Consider the following 16,910-nt stretch of genomic DNA (forward strand, 5'->3'; position numbering starts at 1 on the left):
AGACCAAGACCCACAAGGCGACGGATATCCTCGTGACATGCATGGTGGCAAGCAGTCGTGCTCGAGCTTCGTTTCGCGATGGAGAGTCACGCCCGACGACTGCTGGCTGTAACCAACGGCCCTCGACGTGGAGAGGCATCGCCATTTTCATTCTGCGGGACTCGAGATCAACGTCTTCGGCTGTGTGTGTGGTAACATCGGTTCGCCATGCAGTTCACGCCGCAGCAGCTCGTCGGAGCAGGACGCTATGCGCCCACCACGCGCATTGGCAATTGGAATGAGGACCTGATGCTGGAGGAAGCGAGGATGAAGGAGTTCACGTTGCGCAAGGCACAAGGATCATTGCTGGCGACGCACACGCTGAAAGCGGCGTTCCTGAACCAGAAGGCACCTCGCTCGTTTGAGCCCGATGGTCGTATTCACTTCAACCAGGCCGTCGCACTAGGCCACCTCGAGTCGGACGCACTGTTGGCATGCAACATCTTTGAAGAGACCCCCTCCATCGGATCGGAAGAGTATCTCGTCACTGCCATCTCTTCCAACCCTTCCGTGTCACGCAACACTTTCCGCATCGTTTCGCCGCAGGCCTGGAAGGCGGCGGTAGCTCGAGGTGATGGATTCAATTTTGATGCTCCTGGTGAACCATTACGCTACGATGAACCGTTCCTGATCATGTGCAACGAGGCTTTACTTGCGGACGACAAGAGTGTGCTGCTGAAGCCCCCTCTTTTTCTGAAGTCAGGCTTGAAAACCGAGCAGTCCATGAGCCCCATCACGTACAGGCAGCGCGTGTGGCTGAGTGCTGAGGCAGACAGTGGTGCACTTTGGACGTGTGTCAAAGCTGACCTCGCTGGCACCGAGAAGCTCCTCGCTGCAGGTCAGCAAATTATGGCCGGTGACCGCATTGCGTTTGTGCACAAGATGACAGGCCAAGCTCTACTTACCCAGAGTGGCGCGAAGCAGCCCACTGATTTTGGTGTTGAGCTAGAGGTCTGCACTCATGCTGCTAGAGGCGCCGGAAAGCGACACCACCTTGCAGCCGAGATCGAGGGCACGCGGACACCTGACACGGAAGGCCACCCAAACCTTGATTCCAACATTTGGACTTTCGTTCTTGCTAGATCGGCTCATGAAGCTCAAGATGACCGCACGTTGCCACAGTTTGCCAGTGCGGCGTCCGTGATTGACGTACTTCAGCGCTGCCTCGCGGCGGACAGCTTATATACCTTCCGGGGGTTCCTCGCCGCTCTTACACGTGCTGACAGCAAAGGATCAGGGCATCTCAGTCACGAAGAGGCTAAGTGGGTGATCCGCCAGCTCTACAGCGGCCTTCCTCTGCGCGATGAGCACCTCGACCTGCTTTTCGATAGCTTCGACAAGCGCAAAGCCGGATTTTTCCCTATAGGTGATCTGTTCAAGGCGCTGCGTCTTCCGGTCCCCGAGAATCGTCGTGCACTGATGGAAGCAGCTTATGATCGACTGGAACAGCAAGCTCCAGGCGGAAAGCTTACACTTGGAGCCATATGCACGGCATATGATCCGTCCATCGACTCGCGCGTCGGTGCCCAGCAACTGTCGCCAAGCGAAGCCGCTGCAGCGTACCGCACCCTCTGGCCGAACCAGGTTTGTTATAGTTTTATTGTCGTATTTGGTAGTGCTGGCTGACCATTACACTGGGGCACATTTTCTTGTTCAGAATGCGAACGCTGAGGTTTCGCGCCGCGATTTTATTGAGGTGTACTCGGACGTTTCCATGGTCGTGGCCCATGATGCACACTTCGAGCAACTTCTCGCAGAGAGCTGGAGATAAATTTCTCAGTCGCACGATGAAACCGAACCTCCATCACAGAGCAACGCTATATGCAAGCTAATGAATATGCATGTATCTCGTTTTTCATGTTACCACGATCGGGTGCGGCACATGCCCTTCATGTTGCTCTCAATTTTCTTCAGATGCACCATGGCAGCTTCTGCCTTTCTTAGCATTTCTTCACCCCACGCGTCACTACCCTCCATTGGCCCAAAGTTTGGGGCCTGAACAACAGCGTTCGGAATACTGGGACCCATGCCTACAGTGGTTGAATCCGACTTTCGAGGTACCAATGGGGGGCGATACACTGGTTGGGAGTTAGCTGTACGGGAAGACACAAGCATTGGACGTCCGCTTGAAGCCATGTGAAAGCTGGATGACCGTCGATTCACTTGCTGTCGACGCTGCTCGAGCACGCGGATTTTGCGGTAATACATTTTCTTTAGCCAAATCATGTCGACGAACGTCGCACCGAGTGCTGCTGTGATGACTTCGACATGCTTGGAGAACGCATTAAGCGGGTCACCGTCTGTGTTGTACTTCATAATTTGTTTGAGGCTCTTTTGAAAGCGGGAGGCGTACAACTTCTTCTTCACTTCGTTGGGAAGACGCTGCGGAAACACAAAACAAAAATCTGTTAGCTAGTGAGTTTTTTTTCTTCGTGCTAGCGATAGCGCTGCATACGTCGGACAATGGTCGGTAGAAGATATTAGACCCTCGCTCTTGGTGCCAAATGAGCGAATGCTTGTACGATTTGTTGTACCGGAAGGTGGCCTGCACAGCCATGACAGCACTAATATCCTTCTTACTGTAGAGCTCCATTCGGTAAAGAAACGCATGCACCCGCGCCTCCATGGTGGAGAAGGTAAACTTTTTGATGATAATTGAAAAGAACATGGAGTCCAGCATCACTGCCAAGCACGCAGCTAAAGCAATCATAGCTCGACCTCGTCCGGTTTTAGGATAAACATCTCCATAACTAGGGTATAGCAGCAACCAGTAAGTTTGAGTGTCCTAAAAAGTCTTCAGCCAAGCAAAAAAACTCGTACCCGATTGAGAGAAACGTCATGAAAACCATCCAGAGCGAATCAGACGCATACAACTCGTAGCATATTGCGTCTTCACTTCGCACAACCTCAGCACCTTCGTTCTCCCACCAGCAATCACCCTTGATCGTCTCCATTACATGCAGCAAGTAGGCCACCGTCCCGCCGAGTAGCGTGTAGAAGGTTACAAGTTTGTTGAGGGGATTATCATCTAACACTTTCTTGATCACGAACTGCCGGTAGCTGAATTCTGCTCATTAAATCAAGGTATGGATGCAATTAGCAGAACTGAAAGAGAACCAGGTGTGGATCGTGTCGAGTTGGAACTCACCTAGGTTTCCACTGAAGCTTGCCACCTTTTCTTTCTGCCGGATTGGATACGGATAGTATAGCAACTGCCCCCAACTAATGGGGCGAATGAACACTGCCGCACTCAGCAAAACGAAGGTATCACCACGTTCATTAGGGAAAAATGTCTCGAGACCAGGATACGGGAAAACGGCTGTAAGCCCCAATTCTAATCCCACGGCAACAAGGCAGTCCTGTAACCAACCCCAAAGCAGTCAGACAATCAAGCCGTGCCTTTGTCCAACAAAAACCGATGAGTTCACAACGCACCAGTCGACTTCGAAATGTTGGTTTATGATGGCACTTCATTTTCCAATGCTGGCTAAAGCGGATGGACAGCCGAACTAGTGCTAGGACAGCGATAATTACACGTATTACATTCGCCGTGGCAAATGAACCGTTGGTCAGTGTATCAACGCACCCAGGGCGTCGTTCACACACACGATTTTCACGCTGTTGGGAAGCAATGGCATGAACGTTAGCTGTTAAAGTCTAAAGCCTCATGCAGATCTCATTTGTTGTCTTACCCAGAACGGAGATCGATAAGACCAATGCAGCTGTGCCACCGATAGAAACATGATGGTGAATTCTAGCGAAGCCACTTTAATGTCGTTGTTGAAGACAAGCCGCTTTTGATAGGTTCGAAGGACGGAGTTGCGTTGCAAGAAGTACGACCAACCGTACTTTTCGTCATGGATGAGCTTGCTCGGATCATGAACTTCTTGCGAATCCTGCTCCTCGTGGGTCAGACTTTGACGACGAAGACCACTCTCTTTGGTATTGTTGGCAGGAGGCAGGTTGCTGCTCGTACGCCCTGATCGCTCCGACACGGGGTTTAGTCGGGTAACCCCTCGGTTCATCTTTGCTGTTGATGAACTGAGATCAACAGCCGCATTCTTGATCACCAAAAGCTCTCGGTCGTCTTTGGTCCGTTTCAAGAGCTAATTTGAGCTGTGATCGATCACCTTCAAAGTTTTGCTAAGTTTTGAGAGTTTTGCTAACTATTCCAATGTTGTGATAGTAATCGTCACAACATCACATTCACATGCTCTACAGCTCTGTGACTGGCGTTAACCCGGAAACACGGGGCTTTGAGCGCTTCTCAAAGAGTTGAACGCCTGCATTTAGATCTTCGCGGAAAACGAGTGCGTTGACGGAGCGATGGATGAGAACGGCAGCAGTGAACTGGTTCAGCCTGTGAACCGAGACATCGTTCTTGCGGATATTCCGAGCGGTCAAGTACTTCCGCCACCGTTTTTCGAGTGCTTCCAGCTTCCGGCCGCTTAGCTAAACATATTCATAGCAACTCACTCCTCAATTTTACGTAAATAACACACCAAATTACAACAGGGATCGCACCTCGTCAATAACAAACTTTCCGATTCGCCGAGCAACATCGTTGAAAAACATCTTGTTTCCGCGATATATCGGTACATCTAGATAGGCTGTAAATAAACGCACAATTAGCTTCGTGTATTACCTAAGGAAGTTGTAATGTGATACAACAACAGTAGCTTACCAACAAAATCCTGAATTTCAGTTGACGACGGTCGAAGCTTTGTTCCAAGCCCCATTGGAGGCTCTAGTGTAGTGAGAAATGATGGCAGTAAATGCCATTCAAGGAATCCCGATGCGTCCGGGTCAAATTTTGACCAATTGTTTACAAAAGCTTCGTACTGCACGAAGCACAGTCAAATGTTGTTAGATTGGTGGTGGAAAAACATCTGGCAGTTAGATGAATGCAAAAGCATACATGTTGCGGGAGCAACACACCGTCTTCACGGTCTTTTTCTTTTGCGAAACCTTCCAAAATCACTGCGATGAAAATGTTCAAGAGAATGAACGTCACTAGCAGCGTAAAACTGTACAGATAGACAAAAGCCACAGGCGAGCCACACCCATCTAGCGGTATGCAGTCTACATCACTGCTGATTCCGCATGAATTTGGGTTGTAGGGTGCAATCTTCTTGGTTCGCGAGCTCATACATCATGTCATTCCACCTCTCACCAGTAGCGCAACGAACCTAGTGGATCAAATAGCAGAACTGACTCAGTTACATCAGGCACATGTGCATCTACAGCTAGGACAAGATAATACCAGTGTGATCATTGCTTTTAGCAACGATTGGAAGTTCGCCGTTGATGTTACAAGCTCGCCAAACTTTACTTTAGCAAAAAGTTGCATCCCCATAGCAGCGTAAATGAAAAACACCAAAAAGAGGAGGCCACCAATATTGGCCAGTGATGGTAGTGTTATTAGCAAGGTGTTGAACAGCTGGCGCAATGAAGGTGCCGAATGAACCAGTCGGAACAAACGGCCAACACGAAAGCTTCGTACGGTCGATGCAGCAGCACCAACAGAACTGCCGCCAAACATTTGATATATCACGCCAAAGAGGGAACCAATCGCCACGATAAAATCGAAAATATTCCACGGCTCCTTCCAATAGTACTTGCCCAAACCAATAATCTTGACTACGGCTTCTACCGCAAAAACACCCGAGAAAAGTAGTTTAGGTAATTCAAACCGGTCTCATACAGATCTTCTTCACCGAAGTAGTCCATTGACATGAAAACGGTATTTAGCAGAACACAGCTCATAATCGTGATCTCAAGTGTCGGTACTAAGAGCAAGACGAAACAACGTGCGCCGAGTCAAATTGAGAGGTGACTTTAGCCACCTAACAGGTCGCAGATTTAGCATCGCTTCGTTAATATTCAACCACACGCGTTGTATGTGCGACAGCAAGTAGGTCCCGTCCAATTTCTCTTTCATGTTGTTGAAATTTTCAATAACGACACCAACGAAGAGTTGCATGACAAAAAATGTCCCCACCAAAATAAATGAAATAAAGAAAAACGTCCAACGCTCGCGGTGGTTTGGAATCGGTTGCATATCGATTCCAGTTGCATCGATACTGGTAAGCATAATGGTTACCCAGCCTTCGGTTGTTGTCATTTCGAAAAAAGTTTGGATCCCATGAATGACGTTATCAAAATTCTGCGGAATTGTGTTGGTCCAAGTTGCTCCTAAGAGTTTGCACATATCACGGGACGTAAGTCGCTCACCACTAGAAAATACCATTTGAACAATATCAGCAGGTGAGTTGGCGAACCAATTCTGTTCAGCTGTCGTCAAATTAGACCACGCTCGTGGCGCAACAATAAAGTTTTGTTGGTCCGTAGTTAAGGCATCGAACACATCGCCTTGGCAACTATAAAATGTCCCCTTCAGGTTATTGACGGCTAAGATGCTAAAAATCAGGAACACCAACAAGCAGACCATAATCACGTTTACGATCTGCGGTATGGAAGCAATTAGCGAGCTCACTACCAGCTTCAGTCCAGGGTTACGATTGATCATTCGAAGCGGGCGTAATGCGCGAAATGTCCGAAGGGTTTTCACAAATTTGAATTGGGAACTTCCTTGAAACATAAAGAATGCGGCGACTGCTGCGATAGCAAAGTCCATAACATTCCAGCTATTGCGAAGATAAGCTCCTTTGTGGAGGATAAATCCATAGGCAATGATCTTGATCAAGACTTCAATCATAAACAGTACCGTCAAAACTGAATCGAACCTTTGGAGAATATTTGTAAGTTTACTGTCAGGCGAGCTGAGTGGGTTGTCGATTGCTAGCTCGACCGTGCTGATAATAATTAATGCCAGCGAAAAATTATCGAACTGCGGGTGCAGAAGAAGTTTCATTGCTGCTTTTCGAATGGGATTGTCCAATGCGATAATGAAAAGTGAACGGTGTTCACCAAGTCGGTTTTTTAATAAAGGAGAACCCCGGTTCACCGAGGCGGTTGCACTTTGATCATTGAAGATATTTGATGTGGGTGAGACTGCCTCTCGCCGGCGTGGAGTACCTGTGAGATTGCTTCGACTTCGTGTTCTGCTTCGACTTTCTTCAGTACTGGAGCGATAATCGACTTCGCGTCGAGAAGAAACATCGCGATGAGAGGATTGAGTTGCGGGGGCAACTCGAGAACGACGTTTTAATGCTTCACGTTCGGCGTCTCTGTCATTCGATTCACCGAAATTCCCGAGTAAAATAGCCAAGAACAAGTTCAACCCGATAAAGTTTCCTAGTACAACCAGTGAAACGAAATATAGCACAGAAGACCAACCAGAGGAGCGCCAACCGTCCAGCATTACCACGTTCCAGTTTTCACCTGTAAGGATCTAAACCGTACGCATGAATCAATATATCTGTGCTCGACCGACATAAGCATTTAAGCAGTACGCACCTGAAACACAGTAACTACAGACCACAGCATTGTATCGAAGTTGGCCCTTGGAACGTAAGCAGTCTCGTGATTCCGGTCAACAGGGAACCCGTACTCGTCAAATCGAAACTGATTCGCAAACGTTTGCATCCCTATTAGAGCGTAGATGTACAGAAAAAGCAACAATAACACGCTAAAGTTGCCGACGTCTTGAAGAGTACTAATCATCGTCGTCAACAGTTTTTGTAGCGAAGGCCAGGAGCTGAACAAGACAAAGTGACATTAGCGAATAATCACGTAAGTCTGTTCAAGATTTAGAATACTCACCGCGCGAGTTTGAATAGCGCAAAAAGACAAAATGATCTCAAGCCCGAGAAAGAAGCAGTCTTGGCAGTCGAGCTTTGTTGATGGATAAACGTGGGTGGGGAAAGTATCATCTCCACCGCATTGACTACGACGACCATCGCATCACACAGGTTGTATCGATCTGCGAACCAACCTTTCCAGCCGAGTCCGGAGATTTTAAGCACGGCTTCGATGAAGAAGGCTAGCGCGAGAGCAAAATTTATCTTCTTCACTGTATCGTTTAGCTTATGGTCGATAGGATATTGATCCAGCGACAAAATGATTGTGTTCAGCAAAATCAAGGTCGTCTGGACCATATTGAAGGTCCAGTGATTAACGACCTCCCCAGATAGTATCTGCATGCGTGATGTTGCGATCCGATTACTGGCAACTTTTGTTGCTCGTAACGCGAGAATGGCAGTCTTAGCTTTCTTCAGTGCTTTTCTTTCCTCTGCTTAGATAAACGATGCTTCTGAGAAGTTGTCCCAGATAACAGCCAGCGTCAAGTTGAGCATGAAAAATGAGCCGAGTATAATGAACGACACGAAGTACACAACAGCAACTGTTCCGTATCCTGCGTCCTGAAGCATATACATGATGTCGCTCCTGCGAATAGATAAATACGATCCATCAGAACTAAAATAAGATAATGTATCTCGTAGTTGGAACGCACCAGCCTTCGCGTGTAATGCACTGGAAAATGGCCAAAGACGCCGACCCTATATTATCAAAGTGCAAAAAGCCCCAGTTCAAGTCCGCACTGTATGTTGAGCTTTCAAGTATGCGTCGAACGATGGAAGAGTTTGGGTGGGTAAAACGGAAATTCCCAAAATCGTCGAAGTCGGATCCACATGTCTAATGCATCATAAACAAAAGCAAGCTTGTTCACAGAGTGACCGGAGATTGTAGCTCAACAAGCACCTGCATACCTGTCCATCTGGGCAATATCGAGAGTGATCGTCACCGAGAGCACAGGTCCGAGCAGGAGATTCCTCCGCAACGGGCCAAAAGCAAACCCGTGGGGTTTTCCAAGGAGAGGTGTCATGTGTCCAAGACCCTCCGACAGGAATTTGGTTGTTGTAGTCGTCCGCGCAAGGGAAGAGAGAGTAGTTAGCTAATGCCACAGCTTTGTACTCAGCAAAGTCGGCGAACGTAATGGCTGGATCCAAGCGGAGAGGATACGGAGTAAGTCGACACCGGGGATGTAACACCCCGCTCCATAACTGCACTCCAATCACTCCGTACAGGAAGAATAAAAAACAGAGAAACGCCACGACCGTAAGCAACTCTGGAACAGACTTGAACAAGGCTGAAACGAGTTTTTTCATGCCTGTAGCGCACATCATGGGGGTTGATACGAACCTTAACGGATCCCTACAACGATTCCGTACCAACAACAGCGTTTAAACTTCGTAACGGGCGCAACACGCGAAATATCCGAAGCATCGATACGTTTGGAATGCCTGGAATAACGGCTAAAATACTGTTCGAGCGACCACAAGGCGATACGTTAGCAGGAATTCAACCACGAATTCCAGACCAATACGTACCCAATAAATACTACTATAAAATCCATCCAATTCCATGGATCCATTAAATACGCTCCTTGATCGCCAAACAACCCCATGGCAACGATCTTCATCGTACACTCAATCGCGAACAGAACAGTAAAGAGTGTGTCTGCCGAGTTCACGATAGCGTTCCGAATCGACTGTGAGCTGTCCAGGTCTCCCTGCGCGTTCTCTTTGCTGTAATCGGCAATCGCAAGGATAACCGAGTTTGCTAAAATCAGAAAAAGAATAAACTGGTCGAATCGCTTCCACGTGATGCACCATATCATCGCTTGTCGGAAGCGACTGCGCTCGTGAAAGAAGCCCAGTGAGCACGGCGAAAACTAGCAGTCACAGCAGCATTATCGGCTACAGTGAGTTGATCTGTACGAAATGTTGAGAACTCAGTTGGTAGGTATACTCACTAAGAAGCGCTTTCGGTGTGCGAAAAAGTTGTAGCGGTCCGCGATGTCGCCTGATCCATCATCCCCAGGGTAACACCCAGGCTGCGGCAAATACAGTACCGTGAGTTAGCCGGTATCAACGGTCTATCGGTATATTGCGTTGCCTACCGCTGCGTTGATGAGTGTCTGAAGCACATCGTTGCCCCCGTCAATGCAAGTACTTTGCTTGGTGTCGTTTCGCCGACGTTAAAGTGGAGACCGTCAAGAAACCGGTTTCTACTGGAGATGCGGTCAGTTCTGTAACTTTAGGATCCTTTTTCAGCCAATCGCGTGACTTCACGTGGCTACCCATTCATCGTACCGGTATCTTGTGGAGTCATTATCTTAATTGAGCTCTTCGCGGCGGCGACCTGATAGGAGGAACATGCGGGGCGTGGCGCTGCTGGTGTGCGCGGCGGCGGCGAGCCTGCTGTCCGGCGTGCAGGGCATGTACTCGAGCGAGGACAGCGTGAAGGTGCTGGACCCGGAGAGCTTCCGCGAGCAGGTGCAGCAGGACTCGGGCGTGTGGCTCGTGGAGTTCTACGCGCCGTGGTGCGGCCACTGCAAGCAGCTGGCGCCCGAGTACAAGAAGGCGGCCAAGGCGCTGGAGGGCGTGGTGAACGTGGCGGCCATCGACTGCCAGGAGCACGAGGACTTCGTGCAGGAGTTCGCGGTGCGCGGCTTCCCCACCATCAAGATCTTCGGCGAGGACAAGACCAAGCCGACGACCTTCAGCGGCGACCGCACGGCCAAGGGCCTCGTGGATGCGGCGCTCACGGCCTCGCGCCGCGTGGTCAAGGCGCGGCTGTCGGACGGCTCGGAGAAGAAGAAGAAGAAGACGCCCAAGCCGCAGCAGCAGAAGAAGAAGTCGCCCAGCGGCAAGAGCAGCGTCATCACGCTCACGGACGACACGTTCGACGACACGGTGCTCAACAGCGGAGACGTGTGGCTCGTGGAGTTCTACGCGCCGTGGTGCGGCCACTGCAAGGCGCTGGCGCCGGAGTGGGAGCAGGCGGCGTCGGACCTCAAGGGATCCGTCAAGGTCGCTGCCATTGAGGCCACCGCCAATGAGCAGAAGACGGCCGAGTACGGCATCGAAGGGTTCCCGACCATCAAGGTGTTCGGCCCCAACGCCATGGGCCCGTCTGATGCCGATGACTACCAGGGCGAACGCACTGCCGCTGCCATCACGGAGTTCGGTCTCGCGGCGCTGGATGTGATGGGCGGCGGGCTGCGCATCAAGGAGCTTATCTCGGAGGAGGCCCTGACGGACTTCTGCGAGGGCAAGTCGAGCTGCGTCATTAGTATGCTGCCGCACATTACGGAAGGCGGCAAGAGCGCGCGTGAGGGTTACATTAATACGCTCGAGGAGGCAGCGAAGCTGGTGCGCGGCAAGCCGTTCAAGTTCGGGTGGATGCAGGGCGGCGACCAGCTCGACTTCGAGAACCGCTTCGAGCTCACGTTCGGATACCCGTCGCTGGTGGCTATCAACCTGGACCGCAAGCGCTACGTGGTGCAGCGCGGCGCCTTCACGGCGGAGGCGATCAGCGAGTTCCTGCAGGGCGTGATGCAGGGCCGCGAGTCGACGGTCGGCTTCGACAAGCTGCCGGAGATCAAGACGGTGAAGCCGTGGGATGGCAAGGACGTGCAGCTGGACGAGATCGAGGAGGACGAGGACGACGACATCATGAACGAGATCCTGGGCAACGCCGACAAGGACGAGCTTTAGGTCTGAGGTGCACATTAGAAGATCGTTGCGTGCTCCTAGTAATCAAACTTTCGATTGCAGTGAGATTCTCTCTCCAGCTAGCCCATCAGCGCACTGTGCACTGTGCACAACATTGCTTGCTGGCGCTGGTGTGCTTCAAGCTCGGAAGTTCGCCGTCTGGTTGTGTCAGCAGCTCTCATGAACACCTAACACTCCTTCTGGCACTGGTCACGCGACGATAAATTAGTCTCGTATGGTAGCACCCGCAGCGTATTCCCACCAGCACTCGCCTCATGTAGAAGCAGACGGCGCACCAGCTTCAGCATTTGGAGCGAATTTTGCTGCATGCTCACCGTTTTTGATAATGCCTGGTGCCATGCGGCAGCAGCACATCAGGTAAGCTACGCACAAGCACGTTGCATTCATCGACAGCTAGGGGTCAACTAACATACAGCGACGGCAAGATTCGCCACCAAGGTCGCAACATTGTGTCTGCGAAGCTTACACAATGTACGTACGTGTATGTGTCGGTCGAACGCTTTGCGCGGGACCTCGCGAGACCAGCCAGCGTCGTCATCGCGCGGACGTCGTGTTCGTCTACGCACGCGCCACCGTCACGACCGTAAAGCGTTTCTCTGCGACCGGCGTCGGCCAAGCGCCTTCACCGTCGCCAAGCTTTTAAATCCTCGGCGGCAATGCACGCCGCTGACGGACGTAGCTACATGTATGCCAGCAGTGTGCAGGATAGCCGCCGTAAGTCACGCATAGCTTCTGTTGCAATTGCCGCTCGCTCCGACGCCCCAGAGACACCCGCCGGGCCGGAGCAAGCGCACGCGCCCCGTTGAAGTGCGCCAGACATGCGACGCGGCACTTCATCGGCCCGCGGACACCACCACCACCACCAGCAGCAGCAGCAACAACAACAACAACATCGCTGGCGTGCTGGGCCGGCGAGTCTCGCCGCCGAGGGCTGCAGTGGATTCTCGGCCTCGACGCCTCGACGCCTCGACGCCTGCTTGTGCCTGGCATACAAAGACCTATAGCGGCATACAAAATCGCAGTCAAGCAGGTTCGGACTGGTCGAAGATTCGGCGGTCGGCCAATCACAGAATTTTCGTCCGATTTCCGGCCAATCCGAGCGCTGTCGACGTCAGCCATATGCGAGTTCTTTGTCGCCTGCTGGTGCTTGGTTCCTACTGCAAGTTGCAACCAGTACAGTTGTGGTTCAAGGCCCTCACTTCCCGTTTCGCCTCCACGTGCTTTCCAAGCCCTCGCTTCTTCCCCAAGCCTTCCCCGCAGCCATGCCCAACCTGCTCAAGGACCTCGTCGCCATGGTGTCGCCCCAGGCCAAGCGCCCGCTGCAGTCGCCCTCCACGTCCAACCGTCTGTCGCCAGCCAAACAGAACGTGGCCTCGGGCCCCTTCGCCGACTTCGCCGCGCGGAGAGAGGACGCAGCCGCGCCCTCGAGCGCGGCGCAGCAGCAGGAGCAAGCCAAGATGGACGCCTTCGTCTTCTTGAACATGATGCGGTAGAGCCTCGTCCACGGGCCAAGTGAGGGAAACAGTACCGTGCCCTCCGTCCGCCCCGCCCCCCGGCAACCATGAAAGCAAAAGAACCAGTACCATACGTCGATATCTATGACGGGGGCCTTCGAGGTCCCTGTCGTCTGCGGCCCCCTCTGCTCTGCGAGGGGCTCGCTTGCATGTAGCACCCAATACATCATGCCCCTAGCTCTCGTGCCTCGCACGGGAGCTCCCTTGCTTCTCGCCTACTGTATTTTTGCATTGACCCTGCCTGCCTCTCGCCTTGGAGTCGCATCCTGGTAGCGCGAGCAAGGGTACCTGAATCCTTGCTCGCGTTCATGTGGCCGATCCGGCGATCGTGTTGGGTGTATGTCGGGCGCCGCTATTTAACTGCTAAACTTACAGCGCAGGCACAAGTTGCTGCCGCAGCTACTTGAAGGGCGAAGTTCCCAGACTGGAAGGGGGAATCGAGCGGCGTCAGCACTTGCGAAAGTGTGGACCACATAGTGACCACATTGTATTCCTAGATGAAGGTACCGGTAGTGGCGTGTACCATAAGTATGGCACGGTAGAGTGTACCTTGTATGTGGTACACGAGGCGAGTACCGAGAGCGACCACCGAGGCGCGAGCGTCGAAAGTGTAGGCGGGATGCGCACACGCACGTTCTGCTGGTCGTAAGCTTTTTTTTGTATTACGACCGGTTGAACGTGCGTGTGTGAGGAGCCCCCTACGGTACGAACTCCTTCTTTCTGAAGTCGACCGCCGAAAGGCTCTCACAGTTGATGGCGAGGTCTCTCCTAGTTGATGACGAGGGCTCTCCTAGTTGGTGCTGGGCTCTCACAGTTGATGATGAGGGCTCTCCTAGTTGGTGCGGGGCTCTTTGAACGAATGGATGGCGTTTGAATCGTCGTGGGCGAGTTGTCTGAAGGGGGAAATCGCGGTGAATGACGTCGTGGCTGCGCTGAAGATGCACGATGTGGACAGCTCGATGGTTCCGAATGCCACAGACCGCATGTTCGTTCGTCTAGCTAATGGTCTTTGCCCCCGAGATGAGTCCGCCAACGGATTAAACTCTTTGGCTGTGGCTGGAATCCCAGTGGCAAGCCTTTTCAGGGGAACCGTGTGCAAACCTAGTGGAGGATTCGGGCCGTCTCAGATCACGAGTGAAGGCAGTGCCAGCAGCAACGAATCCGATTGGAAAGACGATCTCAAGTTCATCATCCCAGTTGGTGTGTTCATCTTCTTGCTGGGGTGTGCGGGATTGATTTACCTCTATCGACAGCAGAAGAAACTCTCCGCACAGGAGACCCCCAAGGAGGTGGAGAAAGATGAAGCGTCCAGCCTTCCATACGTGCTGACAATGCACTCAGTAGTGTAACGAGAATGCTTGTAGCGATGGTATGAATGCATAGTAGCAGTAAAGTAAAGATACAGTTGAATTCAAGACGGGGCTAGGATCAGAAAGTGTCAAGTCTAACAAGAAATATTCGTGCGAGTTGAGCCACGACATCTCGAATGCTGTCCAGACTGCAACTCAAAGGCTTTGTCACCATCGCTAAGAAGGTGCCAAGAGCATTGGCTCATGGCGCTTGCAAACAATAGGTAGGGCCTTACACGTGTTCGAAGGACAAATTTCGAGTCGCAATCGCAAGCTTGTTGTCAAACCATTTGAGGTAGCGTATCCACGACGGCATCTGTCGCCATAAGCGGCTGTGCCTGAGCCGAGCCGGAGCCCCCAAAGCTCTTCTTGTCTATCCCAGAGTTCCTTGCCTGAAGATCTGCTCATTTCGCTTTTACTTCTTTGCGCAGGATAGCTGCTCGAGAAACCAGTTCGTCAAAACCGACTACCTGGACAGGGTATGACGGTGAATTCGGCATGGGTTTTACTACTGCTGACGCTTGCCCACAGGGGCCGCTATGCTCCCGCAGAGGCAAGCCTCAATGAGTCCGACGGTGCAACAGCCACTATCAACATCGCGACTGTCATCTCCAGCGGGTCTAGCCTTCGCGAACAAGAAAGCTCCTCTTCGTCGTCGGATCAAAATGAAGAACTTAATGATTTTGTGCTGCTGGGTAATACGTCAACCGCAGGAGAATGGCTTGACGCTACTGTCGGCTATGCCGCCACTGCAGACAGCAGGGTCCTCTATGAAACTGCTAGTTGGTTCGTGATCGAAGACGGAGCTGAGCACGAGAAGTTTTCGACCTTCTGGGCAAGATTTCATGGTGTGAACTCAACGATATTGTCGTCGCAGTCGATATGCGCCATGGTGGTGGAGTGGGATGCCAACTCTTGGGCTGACAGCGATGCTGTTCTAGCTGCCGTCGGGATCGAGAAGGTAACTGCGGAGAGAACGACACCATCGCTCTGGCGTTCACATCAGCTATCACGAATACCGTTGATGCCTATCTTGAGGGCGAGGTTGCAGTGAACGATGCCGTGGCGCCGATGTGGACAACGCTAGCCTGTCTGAAGCGTTGAAATCCTCGTCGAAATATGATCGCATTTTCGTTCGCTTGCAGGCGACGTATGCATGAGAGATACGTCCACGGCAACAACACCACAGTCGTCGCTTGGCGACACAGAGATCTTGGTGTTGAGCCTCTTCACTGGAGATGCTTGCGCCGGGTTCTCATCAAGCAGTGGCTCGACGCTCATGCCACCTCAAGTTCCAGCCGAAATTGGTGATACCCGCGACTGGAAGCAGGACCTGACCTATATCGTCCCAGTCGGCGTCTTCGTCTTTCTGCTAGGGTGTGTCGGTTTGGTTTACACGCTACGGCGGCAAAAGAACTCCCCTGCGAAGCCGAGCACTCCTCCTCTGGACGACGTGAAAAGCATCATTACTAGCTTCCGTGCCCACGATTCTTGTAGTCGTCTGGCGCAATAAACCCTGTACATTCCACGACACTTGAGCGGTGGGTCTCCCCTCGTTTCAATAGTATCGTACGTGTATAGCACGCATAGTGCACTTGTTCATTTTTGCTGACCGCTGCATCTGATCCGAAGTGCTGCTCACAGTTTGCTGTTCGAACGTCGTGTGCAATGTCCAGCTGGCTGTCTTCGATCCCCCGACACTAAGCAGTGCATTTCAAGTAATTAGCCGCCACAAGACACGTTGCGCATTTAACTCGCTTCACTTCCTAAGAAAACTCCAACAGTCGAAATCTCGCGGAAGAGTCGCAAGTGGCGACTCCGAACAATCGCTTCGCGCTCGGGGCCTGCAGACCACGGCCTGCTACATCTGCACGGAGGGCGCGGGCTCCGTCAAGCGCCTGCACGACCTGGCGGAGGTGTTCCCCGCAGCGCTTCGGGGCGCGGCGGGGGTCGGCAGCAAGCGCAAACGCGGTGAGGAGGCCGCCAAGCTCTCGGGCAGCGACTTCCTGGACGGCATCATCGTCGAGCAGCTCTACACGGTGGACGACCTCGTGGATCTACTGGTGCGTAGGCAATATCGTTGCAGTTGGGCAGAGAGTGGAGACGAGTAGTGACGTGGTGTTGTTGTCGTGGTGGGGGTGCAGCAAGCACGCCTGTCGGGGCTGCTGGCCGAGCAGAACACCGAGCTGGTGGTGCTGGACTCGGTGGCGGCGGAGTTCCGGTGGAGTCCACGTCTTCCGTCAAGGTGCGTCGGCATGCAGTGTGTGCGAGCTTCTTCACCGATCTAATAGTTGTTGCTGCATACAATTGGCAGGAGGTAGCGGAGCGCAAATGCGCCTGCATGCGCATCGTGAGCGACCAGCACGGCGTGGTCATCATGAAGACCACGCAGGTGACCAACCAGGTCACCGGCGACTTCGACCCGCGGGCGCAATGGCAACGTGGTGCCCGACCCGCGCCGGAAGCTTCGTTTTGAAGAATTGTTTAGGTGAGGTGGGGCCCATGGGCGCCGTGCATTATCAAGA

At 52.2% G+C, this 16,910-nt stretch overlaps 7 protein-coding genes across 7 annotated transcripts; 4 read left to right on the top strand and 3 right to left on the bottom strand.

The window, feature by feature from the left end:
* Nucleotides 1–207: 207 nt before the first annotated feature.
* IUM83_00821 (ef hand protein) lies at nt 208–1,810 on the top strand (the record flags this gene model as incomplete). The annotated part of the gene is made up of 2 exons (XM_067924625.1): nt 208–1,623; nt 1,697–1,810. The coding sequence occupies 2 exons, from the start codon at nt 208–210 to the stop codon at nt 1,808–1,810; spliced, it is 1,530 nt and encodes a 509-aa protein (XP_067788548.1).
* Nucleotides 1,811–2,128: 318 nt separating this feature from the next.
* Nucleotides 2,129–4,064, bottom strand: IUM83_00822 (Voltage-gated Ion Channel (VIC) Superfamily; the record flags this gene model as incomplete). The annotated part of the gene is made up of 9 exons (XM_067924626.1): nt 2,129–2,214; nt 2,283–2,421; nt 2,495–2,789; nt 2,860–3,106; nt 3,188–3,398; nt 3,475–3,554; nt 3,626–3,657; nt 3,732–3,761; nt 3,889–4,064. 9 exons carry the CDS (start codon nt 4,062–4,064, stop codon nt 2,129–2,131), a joined length of 1,296 nt encoding a protein of 431 aa, XP_067789000.1.
* Nucleotides 4,065–4,254: 190 nt separating this feature from the next.
* On the bottom strand, nt 4,255–5,195 carry IUM83_00823 (Voltage-gated Ion Channel (VIC) Superfamily; the record flags this gene model as incomplete). The annotated part of the gene is made up of 5 exons (XM_067924627.1): nt 4,255–4,491; nt 4,564–4,649; nt 4,724–4,880; nt 4,958–5,066; nt 5,191–5,195. The coding sequence occupies 5 exons, from the start codon at nt 5,193–5,195 to the stop codon at nt 4,255–4,257; spliced, it is 594 nt and encodes a 197-aa protein (XP_067789437.1).
* Nucleotides 5,196–8,237: 3,042 nt separating this feature from the next.
* IUM83_00824 (Voltage-gated Ion Channel (VIC) Superfamily) lies at nt 8,238–10,116 on the bottom strand (the record flags this gene model as incomplete). The annotated part of the gene is made up of 8 exons (XM_067924628.1): nt 8,238–8,388; nt 8,456–8,637; nt 8,712–8,719; nt 9,174–9,265; nt 9,333–9,530; nt 9,615–9,676; nt 9,758–9,807; nt 10,098–10,116. The coding sequence occupies 8 exons, from the start codon at nt 10,114–10,116 to the stop codon at nt 8,238–8,240; spliced, it is 762 nt and encodes a 253-aa protein (XP_067789438.1).
* A 44-nt stretch (nt 10,117–10,160) lies between these two features.
* Nucleotides 10,161–11,504, top strand: IUM83_00825 (protein disulfide-isomerase domain; the record flags this gene model as incomplete). Its single annotated transcript, XM_067924629.1, has 1 exon — nt 10,161–11,504. One exon carries the CDS (start codon nt 10,161–10,163, stop codon nt 11,502–11,504), a length of 1,344 nt encoding a protein of 447 aa, XP_067789439.1.
* A 1,280-nt stretch (nt 11,505–12,784) lies between these two features.
* On the top strand, nt 12,785–13,015 carry IUM83_00826 (uncharacterized protein; the record flags this gene model as incomplete). The annotated part of the gene is made up of 1 exon (XM_067924630.1): nt 12,785–13,015. The coding sequence occupies one exon, from the start codon at nt 12,785–12,787 to the stop codon at nt 13,013–13,015; it is 231 nt and encodes a 76-aa protein (XP_067788554.1).
* A 3,214-nt stretch (nt 13,016–16,229) lies between these two features.
* IUM83_00827 (DNA repair protein XRCC3) lies at nt 16,230–16,706 on the top strand (the record flags this gene model as incomplete). The annotated part of the gene is made up of 3 exons (XM_067924631.1): nt 16,230–16,448; nt 16,530–16,630; nt 16,700–16,706. The coding sequence occupies 3 exons, from the start codon at nt 16,230–16,232 to the stop codon at nt 16,704–16,706; spliced, it is 327 nt and encodes a 108-aa protein (XP_067789441.1).
* Between the last annotated feature and the right edge of the window lie 204 nt (nt 16,707–16,910).

This window comes from Phytophthora cinnamomi, assembly GCF_018691715.1.
Source record: "Phytophthora cinnamomi strain GKB4 chromosome Unknown Contig53, whole genome shotgun sequence".
In the NCBI taxonomy this organism is placed as follows: Eukaryota; Oomycota; class Peronosporomycetes; order Peronosporales; family Peronosporaceae; genus Phytophthora; species Phytophthora cinnamomi.